Source organism: Podarcis pityusensis (assembly GCF_964106645.2).
Source record: "Podarcis pityusensis genome assembly, chromosome: 9".
Lineage (NCBI taxonomy): Eukaryota > Metazoa > Chordata > Lepidosauria > Squamata > Lacertidae > Podarcis > Podarcis pityusensis.
The window spans coordinates 23,565,848-23,583,759 of NC_138034.1; the positions used below are offsets into that span (position 1 = coordinate 23,565,848).

General features: G+C 43.6%; 1 protein-coding gene across 7 annotated transcripts in view; it reads left to right on the forward strand.

Moving 5' to 3' along the window:
• LNX1 (ligand of numb-protein X 1) overlaps positions 1-17,912 on the forward strand; it is a 115,866-nt gene that overhangs the window by 62,974 nt on the left and 34,980 nt on the right. For all 7 annotated transcript variants that reach the window (XM_081020501.1, XM_081020504.1, XM_081020502.1 and 4 more), the window contains 2 exons: positions 13,181-13,422; positions 15,274-15,429. In XM_081020501.1, coding sequence (XP_080876627.1) covers positions 13,181-13,422; positions 15,274-15,429 — 398 coding nt within the window. The remainder of the gene's footprint in view (positions 1-13,180; positions 13,423-15,273; positions 15,430-17,912) is intronic.

The window sequence follows — 17,912 nt, forward strand, 5'->3', positions numbered from 1 at the left end:
GGACAAAATGCAGTTCAAAATGCAAAAATTGTTTGCAAAATATTTGGCAAGACTGGATACAAAAATGCATCTAGGAAAATGCTGCACTAAAACACTGATAAATTTTCACTAGGTCTTTTTTAAAATCACAAACTTGATGCAAAAATGTAGCAAAGGAATAAATGAGAAACAGAGAGAAACTGAAACTGGCAGCTACATACACCCATAAACCAGATTAATGCATATTTCAGTTTGCTGCAAGCTGGTGCCCTCCAGCAAAGTCTGGAGGGCACCAGCTTGGGGAACGGTGATACAGCTTTAGATACTTAACCATTCTTCAGCTATAACGCCAACAAGGGGACTTCCAAACATTTGTCGCTACTGTTAGACAGACAGTTCTTGAAGCAGGATGTCCTCATTAACCCTTGCAAGGGTTTTGACCGACCATTACTTTACAAGCACAAAGCTCCCCCTAATTCCCATGGGGATTCCACTTATCCACCCAGCTAGGAGGAAGCGAAACAAGGATTTACTCCCTTCTTCCAGCTGGACGATGTGGTTTGTCAGTGATTGAATCAACATGCTGGTCACTCACTATACACTATGATATCTGTAAGAAGTCATAACATGGAGATACATGACCTAAACATGGGGAAAAAGCTTATAGAAGGCAAACTATCCTAAATTACTTACTGGTAAAAAATAATAATGAACACTAATTCAGACCAGATACACATTCTGAGAATATGTTTCACTCCCTGCTTCGCTGTCATCAAATTTCATCCTTTGCAATCTATCTTCAATATCCAGGTCAGTTATTTGATGGCTGCTGTATCAAATAACTCATTGAAATATACGAAAAGTCTCTTGGGGGGGGGTCTTTTCGTTTGCAATTAATGCAAACTTATTTTCATCCAGGTTTCTCCAGCAATTGGTTGTTGAGATGTTTCTGCCGCTCAGTAAATACATGCTGACAAGCAATTAAAAATCTATACCCTGGGATGCCAGGCAGTGCCACTGAGCATCAGGGGAGCTTTGCAGACAATGGTGAGAATTCCTGCTTAATGGAAGGAGTCTGTTTTGCGTGTCCTGTGCCATGGAAGGCCAGGGGAACAAAAATAGCATTTGGCAGGCATGCACACTCCTACCACTTCAGAGTGGTTTGTGCACATCAGTACATAGCTCCCCTGTTTTCCACATGTGACTATGTGGATGGCTTTTGTTTTGTTCAAATGAGAAATAATGCATGATTGGGGGGAGAAATGCTGTTTTTCCTCCTGTTTTCGCTCAACATATCCCGTGGCTTAAAATGGTTTGACTCTCATTCTCTCACCCCAGATAATTCTGGGAACTGTAACAGTATGAAGAAGCAGCTAGCAGCTTATCAAACTAGGGTTCTCAGGAATCTTTGGGATATACCATTAGAGCAGTGGTTCCCAACCTTTTTTTTTTGGCTGTGCCCCACCTAAGCACCTCTAAAATCCTGATGCCCCACCCCCGTGACATATAATTCTTATTATTAAAAAAAAAAAGTGAACTCCTATTCATGTGGAGGAAGCGTAAAAGGCCATTACTTGGTGTAAACAAGCTTCCAAATTCCCCCCCCCCTTAAAAATCGAATTGCCCCCCTATGGGATGTGTGCCCCACATTGGGAACCACGGCATTAGAGTGAGGGCTCACCCACACTTCTGCTTCTCCTGTGCTTTCTAGGCATGGGTCTGAGCAGTTTTGCCTTTGCCCTGTCACTTTTTCCTGGAAAGTCTTCTCTTTAGCAATAAATCGGAGCAAGCAGTAGTCCCTGGAATACCCGGTTGCCATTTGATCCCATTCAGCGCTAAACTGCAGGTTTCCCCGGGGAAAAGCTGTGGGCAAATGGAAGGGTGGATAGGCCCTTTAAAGTTGTCCAGCTCTGAGGGCCTTCTGGCGGTTCCCTCACAATGAGAAGCCAAATTACAGGGAACCAGGCAGAGGGCCTTTTCGGTAGTGGCACCCGCCCTGTGGAATGCCCTCCCACAAGATGTCAAAGAGAAAAACAACTACCAGACTTTTAGAAGACATCTGAAGGCAGCCCTGTTTAGGGAAGCTTTTAATGTTTGATGCACTACTGTATTTTAATATTTTGTTGGAAGCTGCCCAGAGTGACTGGGGAAGCCCAGCCAGATGGGCAGGGTATAAATAATAAAATATTATTATTATTAGTGTAGACAGCATATCTACCAGACCCATAGGCCCTAAGGTCACTCCGTCATCTGCACCAGTTACTAGGGAAGGAAATAGTACCCATTGGCAGAGAGTCTCTCTCTTTTCCCATTCGCTCACAAGAAAATACCAACCAGCCTCTTCCCACAGCCCCTTGGAAGATGGGGATGCTGATGATTACGTTTATATCCCACCTTCCCTCCAAGGTGCTTAAGGTGGCATACATGATTCCCCTTCTCTCCATGTTATCCTCGCAGCATGGTGGTGACTGCTCCAGTGAACTTCATGGCCACGTGAGGTCTTGAACCCTGGTCTCCCAAGTTCTAGTCCAGCACTCCAACTGCCACACCACACTGGCCATGAAGACACATCAATAAATGCTGCCATTAGGGTGAAAAAATATTCCCCTATCCCCAGTGTTATTTTTCTAGAAAAAGAGGTACCAGAACTCACTATGAACACCTCCCTCATTCTCTGAGAATGGCAATGGCGCCCACCTGAGAGGTGCCGGAACTGAGTTCCTGAGAGCTGGAAAAAAAGCCCTGCCTATCTCTGATATATGGAGATAGATTTGGCATTTCTGTCTGTTGCAGCACCTGGTCCTTGTTTTTGTGTCTCCGCTATGTGACCTGTTGTTGCTGGTGAGTAGCAGTTTTAGTTTTAGGGGTGTTTAAGGGAGGGCTTTCCTGCCACTCAAAGCCGGTGCGAAGGAAATGTCCAAAAATGGCTGTGGGTCCTTAATGATACATTGGAGTTGTACATGACAACAAATGGCGTTCTGTCACTATTCTGCCCTGTAATATGCAATTCCTGGGTACTAATCTGACCTACTTAATCTGCTTCTTTACTTTACTGGATGGGTGTTATGGTCTGAGAAACCCATAAGATGTACATCTCTGTTGAATGGGCCAGAAGTACAGATGGGGTTGTACCTTAGAGCTTGGATGGAGGCCATGGATTTTGTGGTGTGTTCTGGATAGTAGCTGGAAGCATGTAGATATGTGTGGAGGTCTGTAGGCTTCTAATATAAGGTGGTGCTTATAGTTCCATCATGTTAATAGCACCGCAGTGCCCAGAAAGTACATACATTTTGTATAGACTAATCCTGGCTTTGTTTGGTGGGGCAAAGGTTGTCAGACGTTTGGTGATCTTCTGAGATACCTCCTGTCTGTGAGTCCAGAAGACACCTGAAGAAAACAGTTACTGAAGAAAATGTTGGTGGATGAAAGACGATACGGTAAGCTAGGCCAGGGCTTTTATTTTTTCAGGGGAAACTCACAGGAACTCAGTTCAGGCACCTTTCTGATGGGTGCCATTGCCATTCAAAAAGAATGAGGGAGGTGTTCATTGTGAGTTCCGGCTCTTTTTCTAGAAAAATAATACTGCGCTAGGCCCATGGCAAACAGAAAAATTCAACAGCAGTATGTCATTGCATGAAATAGCAAGTCTGAAAGCGAATTTGCAGAGAAGTAGTGTCTATATTGCTTTTGTGTCTGGAAGTGGGAGAGTTTGCGACTTAATTTGAGGAAGCAGGAAAGTAAATGTTAAAGCATATTTTAAAGTGAAGCCTTTGGGGAATTGGGGAGACACACACTTGCTAATATAACTATTCAAATCTATGCTAGAAGGAAGAGAAGAAAAATAAATAGTCTAAGGAAACTAGATATATCCATGGGTATAAAGACTTCAGCCTGTGCTCAATCTTGTTTTTAGTCAGAATTTTGGAGCTGTTTGCAAATGGACACCATGAGGGCTAGTGGCTTGTGTTTTTTGTGTTTTTTTTCAAAAGAGAAAGCTAAGATTCTCAGGGTAAAAAAAATCCAGAGTTTCCCCATCTGGGACATTATAAGGAATAGTGCTTTCTATGATAGATCTAAGAGCATTATATATCTAAAAGCTGGTCATTTTGGGAGGATTAGCCATCTGTGTTGACAGGCTGTTACAGCTATACTTACAGAAAGCAAGCAGGATTTGTTTTAAATATGTCTGCATTCATTCTGTCAGCACATCAGATGCTTGATGCAGGACATGAGAGTGAAAGTCACTATCATCCAGAGGTGATGGTTTTGGAATATGTGTGCATTCCTAGTCCATGGGGGATACCCATGAGTAGAATAACAGATATATAATGGCCTTAGGGTAGCTGATTTGGGTACATTGAGAAACAGAAGTGTGTCCTAGTCTGGTCAATGCCTGGATAAGAGACTGCCAGGGTTATCCATGTATGCTGTTCTGAGCTTCCTCAAAGAAAAGTAAGATGTGCAGGGGTATTGCTATGTCCTTAAAAAATTCAGGTCAGAGGCCCGTGACCAATATTTGCATAACATTTGCACATACTAATTTATTTCCAGACAAATTGAAGCAAATTTCAGAGGGAAAGCAACGTATTATTTTAAATTAAAGTTTTTAAAAAGCCAGGGTCCAGGTGCAGAGGAACCAAGGATCAGGGCCCCTGAGTTGCTCCATTAGCAATGCCCCCTGGATATTTGTAAAGAGCTGTCCATTTTCTGGGTTGCCTGCTCAGTGGTGAACGTTTGTGGAGAGAAACAATGGGTGGTAAGCAGCTGCTTTTGACTCAGGGTAGACCACCTTGGAATTTATCAACACGCCTGAGTCAGGACCATTGATTTCAACAGGTCTCCTCTGAGTAAGGCTTGGTTGAATCCCATGCAATACGTGGTTACTTTCTACCCAGGCAATGAAGGAAAAATCCCCAAATATTTGTGTCAGTGAGACTTCACTAAAACCAATAAAGAAAATAAAATATAAAATATTTAGATAGGTATGGTGCCTCAGAATAACTGACACAGATGATATCGTTCTCATTTTCTGAGCAGGAAAGCTACAGAGACTCTCCAGCTCAAGGGAAGTGGGGTGATGGGAGAATCAAACGTTCTGCTGTCTCCTCAACATGGCGGCTGCATCCCTTGCAGCATCCCCTCTCTACTTTCTTCCTGCCCCACCATCATGGAAACCTAGGAAGTCGCTTCATCGTAGTCACACCCTATCTCAATATTGTCTACACCTGTCAGTGGCTCTCCAAGGTTTCAGGCGCCAGCTTTATCCAGCCCTCTCTGGGGACACCAGGGATTGAGCCTGAGACCTTCTACACTCAAGGCAGGTGTGCTCCCCTCATAGATGACACTTGTGGACCTGTCAGCTTTGGCAATGTGAGCCTACAGTCCAAGAAGGACTGTGACAATATTTGCACGTGTTCTTAGTTTGAAAATAAGCCACGTTGGGCAATATTTGGGAAACCATGAATCATGATTTAAAATAAAAATTAAAAAAATTAAGGAAATGTTTCAGACAGCGTCATGAAGGCAAGAAACAATTTGTTCAAATGTGGTGTGCAGTATTAATGTGAGACTTCCACATTCAAGTCATGTGGCTAAGATTGGAGTAGAAATCTACTGTTTCTTGACAGACAGAGAAAGAGAGAGACATAATTTTCTTCCCTCTAAACCAAGGAGCCCCTGCTGTGACAGGGTTATAGTCACATGCTGTCATTCACTTTTGTTCTTTAAAAGGTTCTTTGCAAGTTGCTAGAGGTCAGATTGCGAATTGATCAGGTCAGGAGAATCACTGTCTGTCTTTTCTTCCTCTTTTTTTTTGGTTTTTAATTAAAAACCTTTATTTGCAATATTTCCTCTCCATCCATCTCACCGGCAACTTGGCAACTGATTTACATCTTTAAACTTTTAACCAACCCTTTGCAGGCGCGTTAACGGCGGGATTCAATGTGCTTTCTTTGGACAACGTGGGTTATTTACTGCTCATTACTATTGGGGCGTGCTGTCCGTTGAAATGTCGATACCTAAAAGAGCCAGTGGGGGATGAAGGTCGGAGGTATTAAGGTCACAGAGGTCAGAGGTAAATGTCACTAAATCCAGACTTCTGGGAGGCTATTAACACCATGCTCCGTCAAATGCAGAAGTGTAAAGACAGTGTCCAATTGTTTGCAGTGATCTGCCTGGGGCTTCTCTCAGCATCTCGGAGCAACTAGAGCCAGGAGGCCAGTGAAGTCTGGAGCCTAATCTTTAAAAGATGCTTCGAACCAAGCCCAGGGCACTTAAAAACTATTCAATGCTTCAAATGTGGGCACTGCTGCCCCAATTGTGTATTGGCACAAGCTTCCCAAATTGGCATCCCTGAACTAAGAGGAGGTTTTAGATGGCATTTAGATGGTAAGAAACCCATTGGGACCTGATATAATCTGAAACTTGTAGAAGCACTGCAAGGTTAACACGAAATGTCAAAGGAAGTATAGAAAGAAGCAGTACGTCATCACAGCTCAGTGTTCAGAGTGGCATGCCAATGTTTTTGAATGTTCAGCATGAATGTATAATACTAGCAGGATGCTCACAAAATTCTAGGAATGTGGAGGGAAATGTAGCTCCGTTGCACATAAAATGTCCTAGATTTAATTCTGACATCTCTAGGTTGGGGTTGGACCAGACTCCAGTCTGTACTCTGGATAGTCGCTACTAGTCAGTGTAGTCAATATTAAGCTAAATGGACCAGTGGCTTGTCCCTAAAATAGGCTACAGTTTCTAAGTACAAGAAGGGCTTCCACAGAATCATTAAAGCTTATTCTGTAACTCTTGTAACACAGGCGCATATCTTTGCTAATTTCAGTTTGCAAGAACACAGGTTTCTTATACCAGATCCATCTAGCCAAGCATAACGCTAAACAGTGGTGTAGTGTTTTGTTCATGAATCTGGGGCTTGCACCATGGCTGCAAGGAAGGGATTGGTAGCTTTTGCTTCCACTTTCAGCTAGTCACAGTTTAGTGTTGTATTGGAACCCTAAACTGCACTTAACTAGAGTTTAGAGGAACAAGTGTACTTTACAAACCACAGTTTGAGACTAATGTGTTTCAGTAAACTGTAGTTAAGACTGACCACACTTTATTGGGGGGGGTGTTTTTGGACTAATGATAAAATGTAATTAACTGTGCTGGAGAAGGAGGGATGAGGAAACAGGCAAGCCTGAGGTCTGTGCACATAACACTAAACGGAATTCAGTACTGAGTCTAAACTAGATCAATAGATAGTGATTGGTTGGTGGAAATGCTGTTAAGCCTGGGGTTATGGTTGTAGTAGCACCAGTGACATTAAAGCCATGCATGTTCCGTCCCAAGCCACAACACAGAGAGTTCTTTTTGCTGTACTGAATACCTTCTTCAAACATAGTGATACTCTATTTTCACCATTTACCTTTTCCACATTTGGCCCTGCAAACTGCTTTTGACAGTCCTTTCTGTACAGCTTGAAATATGTTGTTTAAAAAAGGGGTATCCTCCCATCAAAATTAAGAACTTTCCAAAATCTACATGTTGTCGACTGGATATAAAGCTTTGCTGGATATGAGAAGCTAGTTGCACAATTTCTCTGAATTTTGATCTAAATCGTTTGGATTTAAAGTTTGGCTTCTCCCCCCTAAGAAATGGTTCCGTTTCCCACCCTACCCAAGGGATTGTAGAATAACACAGATTCATGCCCAATCAAGCAAGACATTAGAAGCTTTCAGATTATATTGGCAATGTACTGTGAAACAGCCATGCATTTTAAGAGCATTTGTTCCAGTTTCTTATTTTTTAATACTTCATAATAACTATAGCAATATTATCTTCATGGGACAAACAGGCACACCCTCTCTTGCTTTGTTTTTTTAAGTAAAGATGATTGAGCCTTTTGGCATCCATCCCTTCGGCCTGTAGCCTGTGGTGAATTGACTGGGAATACAGGAGGCTTTGCAGGCATAATCGCATATCCTTAGCTGTTGCAGCAGTAGGGCACAATCCCTCTGCTATCAGTCACAAACAACATCTTGTTGGGGCAGAGGTTGGTGCTGTGTAGTAGAAAATAAGCAGGGAAGTTCTAGGTCTTTGTTGTTTAGTCGTTTAGTCGTGTCCGACTCTCGTGACTCCATGGAGCAGAGCACACCAGGCACTCCTGTCTTCCACTGCCTCCCACAGTTTGGTCAAACTCATGTTAGTAGCTTCGAGAACACTGTCCAACCATCTCGTCCTCTTTCATCCCCTTCTCCTTGTGTCCTCAAACTTTCCCAACATCAGGGTCTTTTCCAGGGAGTCTTCTCTTCTCATGAGGTGGCCAAAGTATTGGAGCCTCAGCTTCAGGATCTGTCCTTACAGTTTACACATGCCTTTTTCCTCACACTACAGGGATAATATCACTGGCCTACCTTATAGGATTGTGAGGATTGCTGAGGTGATGCATATAAAGCTTTTGCAGAGCTTGAATTGGAGACCACATGATCCATTGATAAGGCTGAGATAGACCCAGACACACACACACACACACACACACACACACCGACATCAGAATCACAGCATTCCTCCCTATTTATTTACAATTCACTTTTGGGGATGCAAAATGAGGAACCTGTTAGGGACCAAACAACTCGAACCAAGGACATGAGTGCTTTCTTACCTGTGCACCAAGCAGCAACAACTGATGACCCAAGATGCTTCTCATTCACACGAATGTGGCGCATAAAAAATGGGCCCATGGCCAGGCAAATAACTGTTGGGGACACAACATCAGTGGGATCATGTCTGGTCAGATGTTATGTCTACCATATGGCTGCACTCATGTGGGAATGCTCCCAAAGGAGGTGCTTCTCAAACTATCTGATGTGATGCATCAGCCATTTCCTCTCACCCTATGTGCCAGAGACCAATACCACATTTGGTCCCTGAAGCATCCCACCCAACCTGAACTGTAGTGGAGTTGTTGATGACCAGCAGCTGATGGTTTGCAGATCACCACCAGTCTGTGGACCACCACTCCATGTAGTACTGGTTTGCAGCATCTGAATGAGCTTCCTTTTGAACCAAGGACAAATAAAAGCTGTTGATGGGCGCTGTCAGAGATGTGATGCTGTTCAGTGGCAGAAATATTATTAGCAGTGTCATTAAGTTGTTTCTTAATGGCCTGTTTTGGAAGGCAGACAATTACCGTAAGCCATATGGAAATTAAGCAGGAACTGTTCCAATGTGATCAAACTTAGCCATGCACCACTGTTCTTTTTAAGAGAGGAATTCATTGGCTTAATCCTGTTTTCTTTTATCTAAGCAGTGTCAGCATAAGTAGTCGCTGAAAGGCAGCAGTAGCTGCTATGGCAGATAGTGTTATACTTTTGAGGTACAGATGTTTGTCTGAAAGGAGTAATGCATGTTCCTGGGGCTTCCCACCATATAAATACACAACAATATAGTTGTTATTTGCAGTGGCTTACATATGGTGTAGGGACGTGGGTGGCGCTGTGGGTTAAACCACAGAGCCTAGGGCTTGCCGATTGGAAGGTTGGCAGTTTGAATCCCCGCGATGGGGTGAGCTCCCGTTGCTCGGTCCCTGCTCCTGCCAACCTAGCAGTTCAAAAGCAGGTCAAAGTGCAAGTAGATAAATAGGTACCGCTCTGGCAGGAAGGTAAATGGCGTTTCCATGCACTGCTCTGGTTCGCCAGAAGCAGCTTGGTCATGCTGGCCACATGTACGCCAGCTCCCCTGGCCAATAAAGTGAAATGAGCGCTGCAACCCCAGAGTCGGTCACGACTGGACCTGATGGTCAGGGGTCCCTTTACCTTACATATGGTGTACATGAGAGTTGTCACCAACATTTAGTCTAAAGTTACTTTCAAAATAAGTGCAGTGGTTCTTGACTAGGAAAAACATCATAATCATTCTGCTTAACATTTGTACAGTGGTACCTCAGATTACATACACTTCAGGTTACATACGCTTCAGGTTACAGACTCCGCTAAGCCAGAAATAGTGCTTCAGGTTAAGAACTTTGCTTCAGGATGAGAACAGAAATCTTGCTCCCGTGGCGCGGCAGCAGCGGGAGGCCCCATTAACTAAAGTGGTGCTTCAGGTTAAGAACAATTTCAGGTTAAGTACGGACCTCTGGAACGAATTAAGTACTTAACCTGAGGTACCACTGTATAGCACTGTGTTGTGCATGCATTCTTTAGTTGCAATCCACACAACAATCATGTAAACGTTACAAAGTAAATATAAGTCAGTGATTTAAATGGAGGGACTTCAGCTGAGGTATAGAGTGTCTTGCCTAGCAACTCCTAGTGAAAACACCCTTTCATGTGTCAGTGACAGATGCTTGTAGGAGCATCCTTCACAGGCACCGAAAAGTGGCGCTACTAATTTCAGTGGCAGAGTGGACATTTGGAAGTATCTGCCATGCGGCTTAGGTGTGAGCCAGTCCTGAAAGGCAAAGAAAGAAATGGCCGGGCAGAAACAGAACAGGGAGGAACAAGTTCAGCTAGGGAGCAGCATGGCAGAAAGCACTCTTCATTAGGTAGTTCGCTGGCATGCATTCCATACATTAAGGCACCATTGTCTTATTAAGGGCTACCGCTGTTTCAGGAGTTCCTTCACAGAGGACATTTGTATGAAAGTCATTGGCTAACCTTAGCCAAGAGAACAATAACAGAAAAGAGAACAATAACAGAAAGTGGGGCAAGCCTATTAGAGACTGATTAAAAAGCGGAATTCATTGCAAGCAGGAGCATGTTTTGAACCTTTGCAGTGGCAGAATGAGGTTGGTTCTGGAGATAAGTGACAGGCAATTTCCTCAGAGTGGCCTGGTTTTTATGGTTATTGTGCGACTCTCATTAAGGATTCAATTCATCTTGAATGCTCCTCGTGTTGAGGCAGTCAGGCATTTCTCAGAGTGCGAAAACCGTGTGCGCATGCATGAGCAAGAGAGATTTTTTTGCCATAGAGGATTGCTCCCACGTAACAATAAGCTGTGAAAATGACTGTGTGTGTACGCATTTGAATAATATTTGTTTAAATTCCGGGTCTTCTGAGCCTTGTTGCCATCTCTTTGCAGACTCAGCCTCTGAACTGGTGAGTTGCAAGTTGTGTAGCTATGACCGTTCACTTTCCCGTCTCAGAATCTTGTGGAGTTCTTCCAGTCGTCTCTTCCAGCTGCAATTCCCAGAGTGGTCCCTTTTCCCAGGGAGCTCTGAGGGTGTTTGTTTGTCACAATCAAGCGGTGTATGAATTTTATGAAATAAAATAAATAGTTAAACTATGGAGATCACTCCCATGGGAGGCAGGGATGCCTATCAACTTATATGGCTTTGAAAGAGGATATACAAATTCATTGAAGATAAGGCTATCCATGAAGATGACTATGCTTTGCCTCACAATTGGAGGCAGCATGCTACCAATTACTGGAAACCACAGGCGCAGAGGTGCTCTTGCGCTTGGCTTCTGCTTGGGAGCTTCCCATGGGCAGCTGGTTGGTTGCAGTGTGAACAGGATGCTGGACTAAGTGGGCCTGATCCAGCAGGCTCTTCTTATGTCCTTGCACTAAATTTAAAAAAGAGAATATGTTGTGTGTGTGTACGCCTGTGTATTCATGTGTATTTTTCATAATAACCAGATGTGTAGGTTTTTGGGATACTGCTGGGAAGGCAGGCATCAGGCCCCCAGCTGGCTCCAGCCACCTGCCAGCAGCCGGTCTCTCTCGGAACAGCATCAAACAGCGACACGAGCCTCAGATACATTTAGAGACCCGTGCACGCTCTGTCAGCAGAGTGTGTAAATCACCTCACAGCAGAAGAGGCGGACAGAGAGATGCGCAAGCATATTTGTACAGCACTTTATTCAGCATAGTTCAGGAACAAAGGAAAACATGTCTGCATCCCTTCGTCTCCGGCAAAACAGCAGTAAGCAAAAGCAACATACAATGGAAGTTCCCAGCAGACTGTGCTGGATGTAAACAGGCATGTGATACACAACAGTCATGCCTGACCCTTTTAAGGTGGAACGGAACTATATCCTAACATAGGTGTGCTTGGGAATAATGCATGTGACTGGGGGAAGAGGGACTGTCCCTTTGTCCCTCCTTAAATGGTGCCCCTGCATTGTCTGCCTTCTTGCTTTTTTTGGAATCATAGAGTTGCTTTTCTTGCCATAGAATCATAGAGTTGGGGGGCCATCTAGTCCAAGCCCCTGCAATGCAAGTATCTTTCACCCAACTCAGGGCTGAAACCTACAACCCTGGGATTAAGAGTCTCATGCTCTGTCGACTGAGCTAGGGAGCTTGAAAATGAACATATGACCAGAGGGCAGGTGGGGAGCCTATGTGGGAGAGACTTTTGTTACCAGGCCTAAACCTATGACCGTCCGAAGCATCCCAACTCTCACTAAGAGGCAGGTGGATCAACAAGGAAGGCCTGTTTCAGTGAGCTTATGGGAAAGCCTTTTGCAAAGGCGGTGGGAACACTGAATCTGGAAGGCAGATGCAACGGCGCTTGCAAAGTGACGGCTGCTATGACAGACACTGTTTGTCATGGTGTCGAGCCCAGCAACCTCCTATGTGTGTGGCTTTTTCTTTCCCCAAACGTAAGCTGACATAGACAAGCTTTCGTGCCTCACACTGCCCTCTTTCATTAGCCAAAGACAAAGAGCTGATTATAGGCTCCGTTCTTTGTTGTGATCAGTCACCTGCCTCTCTGTTTCCTATGCAGTGGAACTGCAGCCACAAACAGGCCTGTGTTGCTAGAATGGGGCTCTTCATCAAAAAGTAGACTTTTCACGTGAATTAATAACTTAATCCATTATGATTAGATGTCCCCTTCCCCTTCCCTCTCCTATTTAGTTCTGGGAAAACATGACATGCCAAAAATCTTTTCATAGTGTTGCTCACTGTCCAGTCTAATTTATTGTTTAATAAAATGAATTCATGTTAACTGCTGGGCCTTGTTACTGTTAACTTAATATGATGAAAGCTAACAGTCTGCTCAGAAAACTGAACATGGTAAGATAGAGTCATCTTTTCTTTTTTCTGTCCTATGTTGTTTCTGGTCAAACAGTTTTTGTGAATTTCACCTCATAAAAAAAAAAAAAAAAAGAACCCCCAAACACTATTGTCTGTCTCCATTTGCCTCAAGTAGATCTGAACAGTTTTCACAACATGATGTTTCTCTTTCCCTTCTTTGTTTAGGTGTAAAGGAGCATCTCATTACGGCCTTACCAAGGAACGAAAACGGCGTTCGCAGGATGGGTCTCCCGATTCTAATGCCCCTTTAACTGTAGCTGCCCTTGGCCCTGAGCTCTCTGCTTCTGCCACCATCGCCTTAATGACAGATGAGCCAGGCCTAATCAATCCAGCCTTTAGCACCACCTCAGAAGACAGCCAGTCAGGAGCCACCTCTGCAGATCTCCACAGAAGCAACCAAACTAGAAGTAAGAACCGGAGAGAAGCTCCTCAGATTTTGCCCACTTCTCCCTGAATGACCCCTCTTCTGTCATATATACTTGTCAGAAGACATTTCATACTTTTTGGGGAGCAGAAAAACCTGATATTAAACTGTGGGGGGTCTTGAGATCCTAGCAGAGCAATTCAGATCCCAGGGTTGGGTTTGGGGGGCGTTGGGTCTGTGCTGGCACCAAATTGGGGGGACAGAGTGCCTTAGGATCCAGTGAATTGATGCAAGCTCTGTTTCATCTGTGCCCTGCCTCCATGAATATCCCATCTTGGTGTTCTGTGCTGGCTATTGCTGGTGGCAGCATGCCATGTACCACACTTACCATGAAAGTCATGGGAACCTCTATAGTGATTGACGCAACCCCCAGGCTGGTGTGTGCAAGTGCATCCTAACACCCTCCAGCAGAACAGATCAGGGGTTAAGGTAGCTCTATAAATCAGCTAATGGTCACACAATGTACAAAGTAACACAAATTTTCGGTGGGAAGAGTGCTACCAATGTTCTAGACAGCAAAAGCAGGAAGGTGTTATGAAACATTCGAAATCAAATTCTGATATGATCTCATTGATGACGAAATACTTGAGATTTCACTATGGCGTGGGGGAGTTTAGCAGCACAAACATACCCAACCTTACATTTCTCCATTCATTTTGCATATATAGAGATGTCACAAAAGCAGCCAAAGGCTTTGTAATACTGCGTTGGGGTGGTAGAATGAGAATAATGAGATGCACAAGCTGCACAAGAAGTGCAGGAACATCTCAAGTCATGTGCCTTACCTGAACTGTCAAATACCGTAAAGATGTGAGTCACTTTGTATGTCTTTCACCTCCACATATACTTCTGCGTGACATCTGGCAATGCAGTTCCAGGTTTTGTTATTGATTCTAGCTCCGTGTTATCTGAGCATCACATATCACTACATAACAATATCCAGTTTTCCGCATGCTTATCTGATCATGGGCCCACAGAATCTCTCCTTTTTATGAGTTATTGGTGATACCATATGAAATCTGTGAACAAAATTGGAAACATAGAGAATTGCTGTCAAAAAAAGTGCCAAACGTTTTTCAACCAGAAAATGCACCGATTCAGGAAAATAGTCTACCCCTTCAGCAACCTACAAAAAAAATTGAAAAATCAGTTCAGCTTTTTCCTCGCAGTAGTACTGGCTTATATATATTGCTAATTTTTATCTTTAAACTTGGAATTTGTTTATTTATTATCAACCCTAAAGAAAAGGAGGAATGTGTTACGGATTCATTAGGCCACATTTATAATAGTGGGTATTGTTTGAAGAATAACAATTTAGCCTTTGAAGACCCATTGTTACGACTTAGTACTGCTTTTGGAAAATAAAGAGGATAATAGACTATTCCAGCAAATTCAGGGAAGGAGTAACAGCTTCTTGCAATGAAGACTCTCAATCCCCGCCCCCCTTCCCCCGCTTTTCTTTTCTTTTTGCAATAATGTGACTTTGGCATGGCATTAATATTATTACAAATGCTTCAGTTATATGAACTATACTGGTCAGAGTGAAATTCTGCAGTGCCAGTGCAAAATTATTGCTTTTGGGGACTATTGTGGAATTGCTAATCAATATTAAGCCCTGCAAGTCCATTTTGGGGGACGACAGGTACGAAATAAGAGGGTGGGAGGATATATGTAACTGTGAGCAAGGGCAAAAGTGTCTCTCTGTGTGTGTATTCCTTTAATAGTTCTCAGAACATTCCTTTAATAGTTCTCAGAACAAGTATTTAGGTCTTTATCCCAAACCTACATAATTTTATTCCTTTTAAAAATAAACCTCTCTCTCCCTTTGCTGCAGCTCGACATTTTGAACGTTCTTCTATAAGGAGCAGGTCTTTTAAAAAAATAAACAGAGCTTTTAGTGTTCTTCGGAGGACAAAAAGTGGGAGTGCTGTTGCTAACCACGCCGAGAGAGAGAGGGAGAGTGTTGACCATTTGGTTGCCCTGGAGGAAGGTAATGATTTTTATTCTTAAAATGTTGTCTTTTTAAATAGTTGATTGTTTAATTTTACCATGTGAAAACAGAAAATACTTTGTGGGAAATTGTATAGGAATCTTGTGAATGCTAAATTCTTGAGCCAGAAGTTAAAGATGTTATTCTGTGCAACAAGCTCCATAGAAACTTATATTAAAAAAAAAAAAAAAAATACTGAACCCATCTGGCTGGGTTGCTGTAACGTACCTTTTCTTACAGCTTTCACAAGACAGTTTGTTATTGATGGTGTCTTTGGTGTGGGTGAACTTAGATTTCTGCTTAGTGTTTGTTTCTTTCTCCTTGGGTAAAATGAACTAAAAAAAAATTATTCACCATTAGAGGTGAGAATCGGTTTTCTTCCATGGATAGTGTACTACATACAAGGGCCAGCACGCCTATGAGGCAGACTGAAGCAGTTGCCTCGGGCGGCAACATCCCAATGACGCAGTGCCCCCACATCATTGGAGAAAAGGTTGCAGTGATAGCTTCAGAGTTCCAGAGAGATCATACTAGAACTTGGAAGCCACCACTGCAGCTTCCATGGCGGGGGTGCCACTAGCAGAACCTGGAAACTGCTACCACACAATCCCAGTAAGCGTGACTTTGACTGGGGTGAGGGCACCTTACCATTTCACCTCAGGCAGCAAAATGAGATGGGCCGCCCCTGCATGCATATGCCCCTGTACACGTATAGTCAATTCAGTTCATCTATATCCTCCTCTTACTCCCTGATCCTAAAGCTATTACTGTACCTTTAATGCCAACAACATAGGAAGGTATTGAGGGATATACAGTATATATACAGAGGAATGGTATGTTTCATATACAGCAGAGCTCAAATGATTTATACACTTAGCACATCTGGTAGGAAGAATAAATGACTAATCAGACTTGGGCCTCATTTCATCTTCGATGTGGGACTGTGGAGACTGTGGTTTTGCAAGGAGAATTCTGGGAGGATTGTGAGTTTGAAGGAAACAACATTTAAGCAAGGCCCTATTGCCTGTTGGCTGTCAGCTGTCACCATCTAGCTTCTAGAATCCTCCTGATCCATCAAAATTCGTGTTCATTTAATCCTGTCAAGGTTCAAGAGCTGGTTGTTTCTAAAATTATATTTCCTATTTCATGCTCTCGCTGAGGTCAGCTGCAGTTCAGATGGTTTAACTGCCAGTATTATTTTAACTTTCCTTTCGGTAGCTGTCAGCTTAGCTTCAGTTTATGTCTAGACATATGTCCCCTGACAATCAACATTTAGTCAAAGTGTGATTTTAAAAGATCTAGGTTTGTCTCTTTTATCAAGGCCTACACAGAGAGATAGGGAAGGTAGAACCCCACAGGGAGCAAGAAGCTGTCTTCCTTAAGCCACCTTCCCTAAGCAACATTAACAGCTGTCCATGCAAGAGCAGCCTTGAGACACCAGTAAGATGTCAGAAGTAGCAGGCTCTTCATTTTAGTAACCTGCGTTGTATATGTTTGTGAGGCCCTGAGCCCTGTCCTGTGCCTTCTTGATCTTCTGCCTGTTTTCCGTTTCCTTTTTGCCATTACACTGCAATTCAGAGACTGTTTCTCTGCTAACGTAAGGTGGGATGGGAAATTAATGGGAAATAAATTTCTGAGGTGTTTCTGCTGACAGGAATTAGTCATAGAAACATAGAGTTGAAGGGACCCCAAGGGCCATCTAGTGCAACCCCCTGTAATACAGGAATCTCAGCTAAAGCATCCATGGCAGATTGCCAACCAACCTCTGCTTAAAATCCTCCAAGGAAGGAGGGTCCACCACTGTTCCACTGTCGAACAGCTTTTACCATCAGAAAGTTCTTCCTGATGTTTAGTCAGAATCTCCTTTCTTGTAACTTGAAGCTATTGCTTCAAGTCTTGCCCTCCAGAACAGGAGAAAACAAGCTTGTGGTCCTATCCTGTGAATGCTCACAAACACATCAATGCCCACCCATGCCAACAATGTAACACACACACACTCTTCCCAGTCACACCTGCAGTTTGGTGGTGGCTGCAGTGGGTGACCGTGTCAGTTTCAGCAGCAGTTTCTGTGGCAGCACTGCATAAACTGCTACTACTGTGACCGAAGCAGTTTCGTTGGTGCCTTCTGCGGTGGTGCTGAGCAAGCCCCCGCCATTGGGAGGTGGTCAGAGTTTTCCAGAACAAGAGACAGCACCCCAATCTGCTCAGATGTTTTGCCAGCACTTTGTCAGATCAGATAAGAGCATACAGAGCATTTCCCCTGTTTGTGGAGCACCCTGACCACTTATCAATGGCAGTAGCTGTATGCTGCTTCAGAAGTCAGCGAAGCCACGGTCAAACCAGCTACGGTAAAAAGTGGTATTATTTATGAGGGGTTGGTGGGCTGGGTCAGACCAGATCCCCATTCATGTAAATCAAGGTTTCCCAGACTTTTGGACTACAACTCCCATCTTCCCTAGCTAGCAGGACCAGTGGTCAGGTAT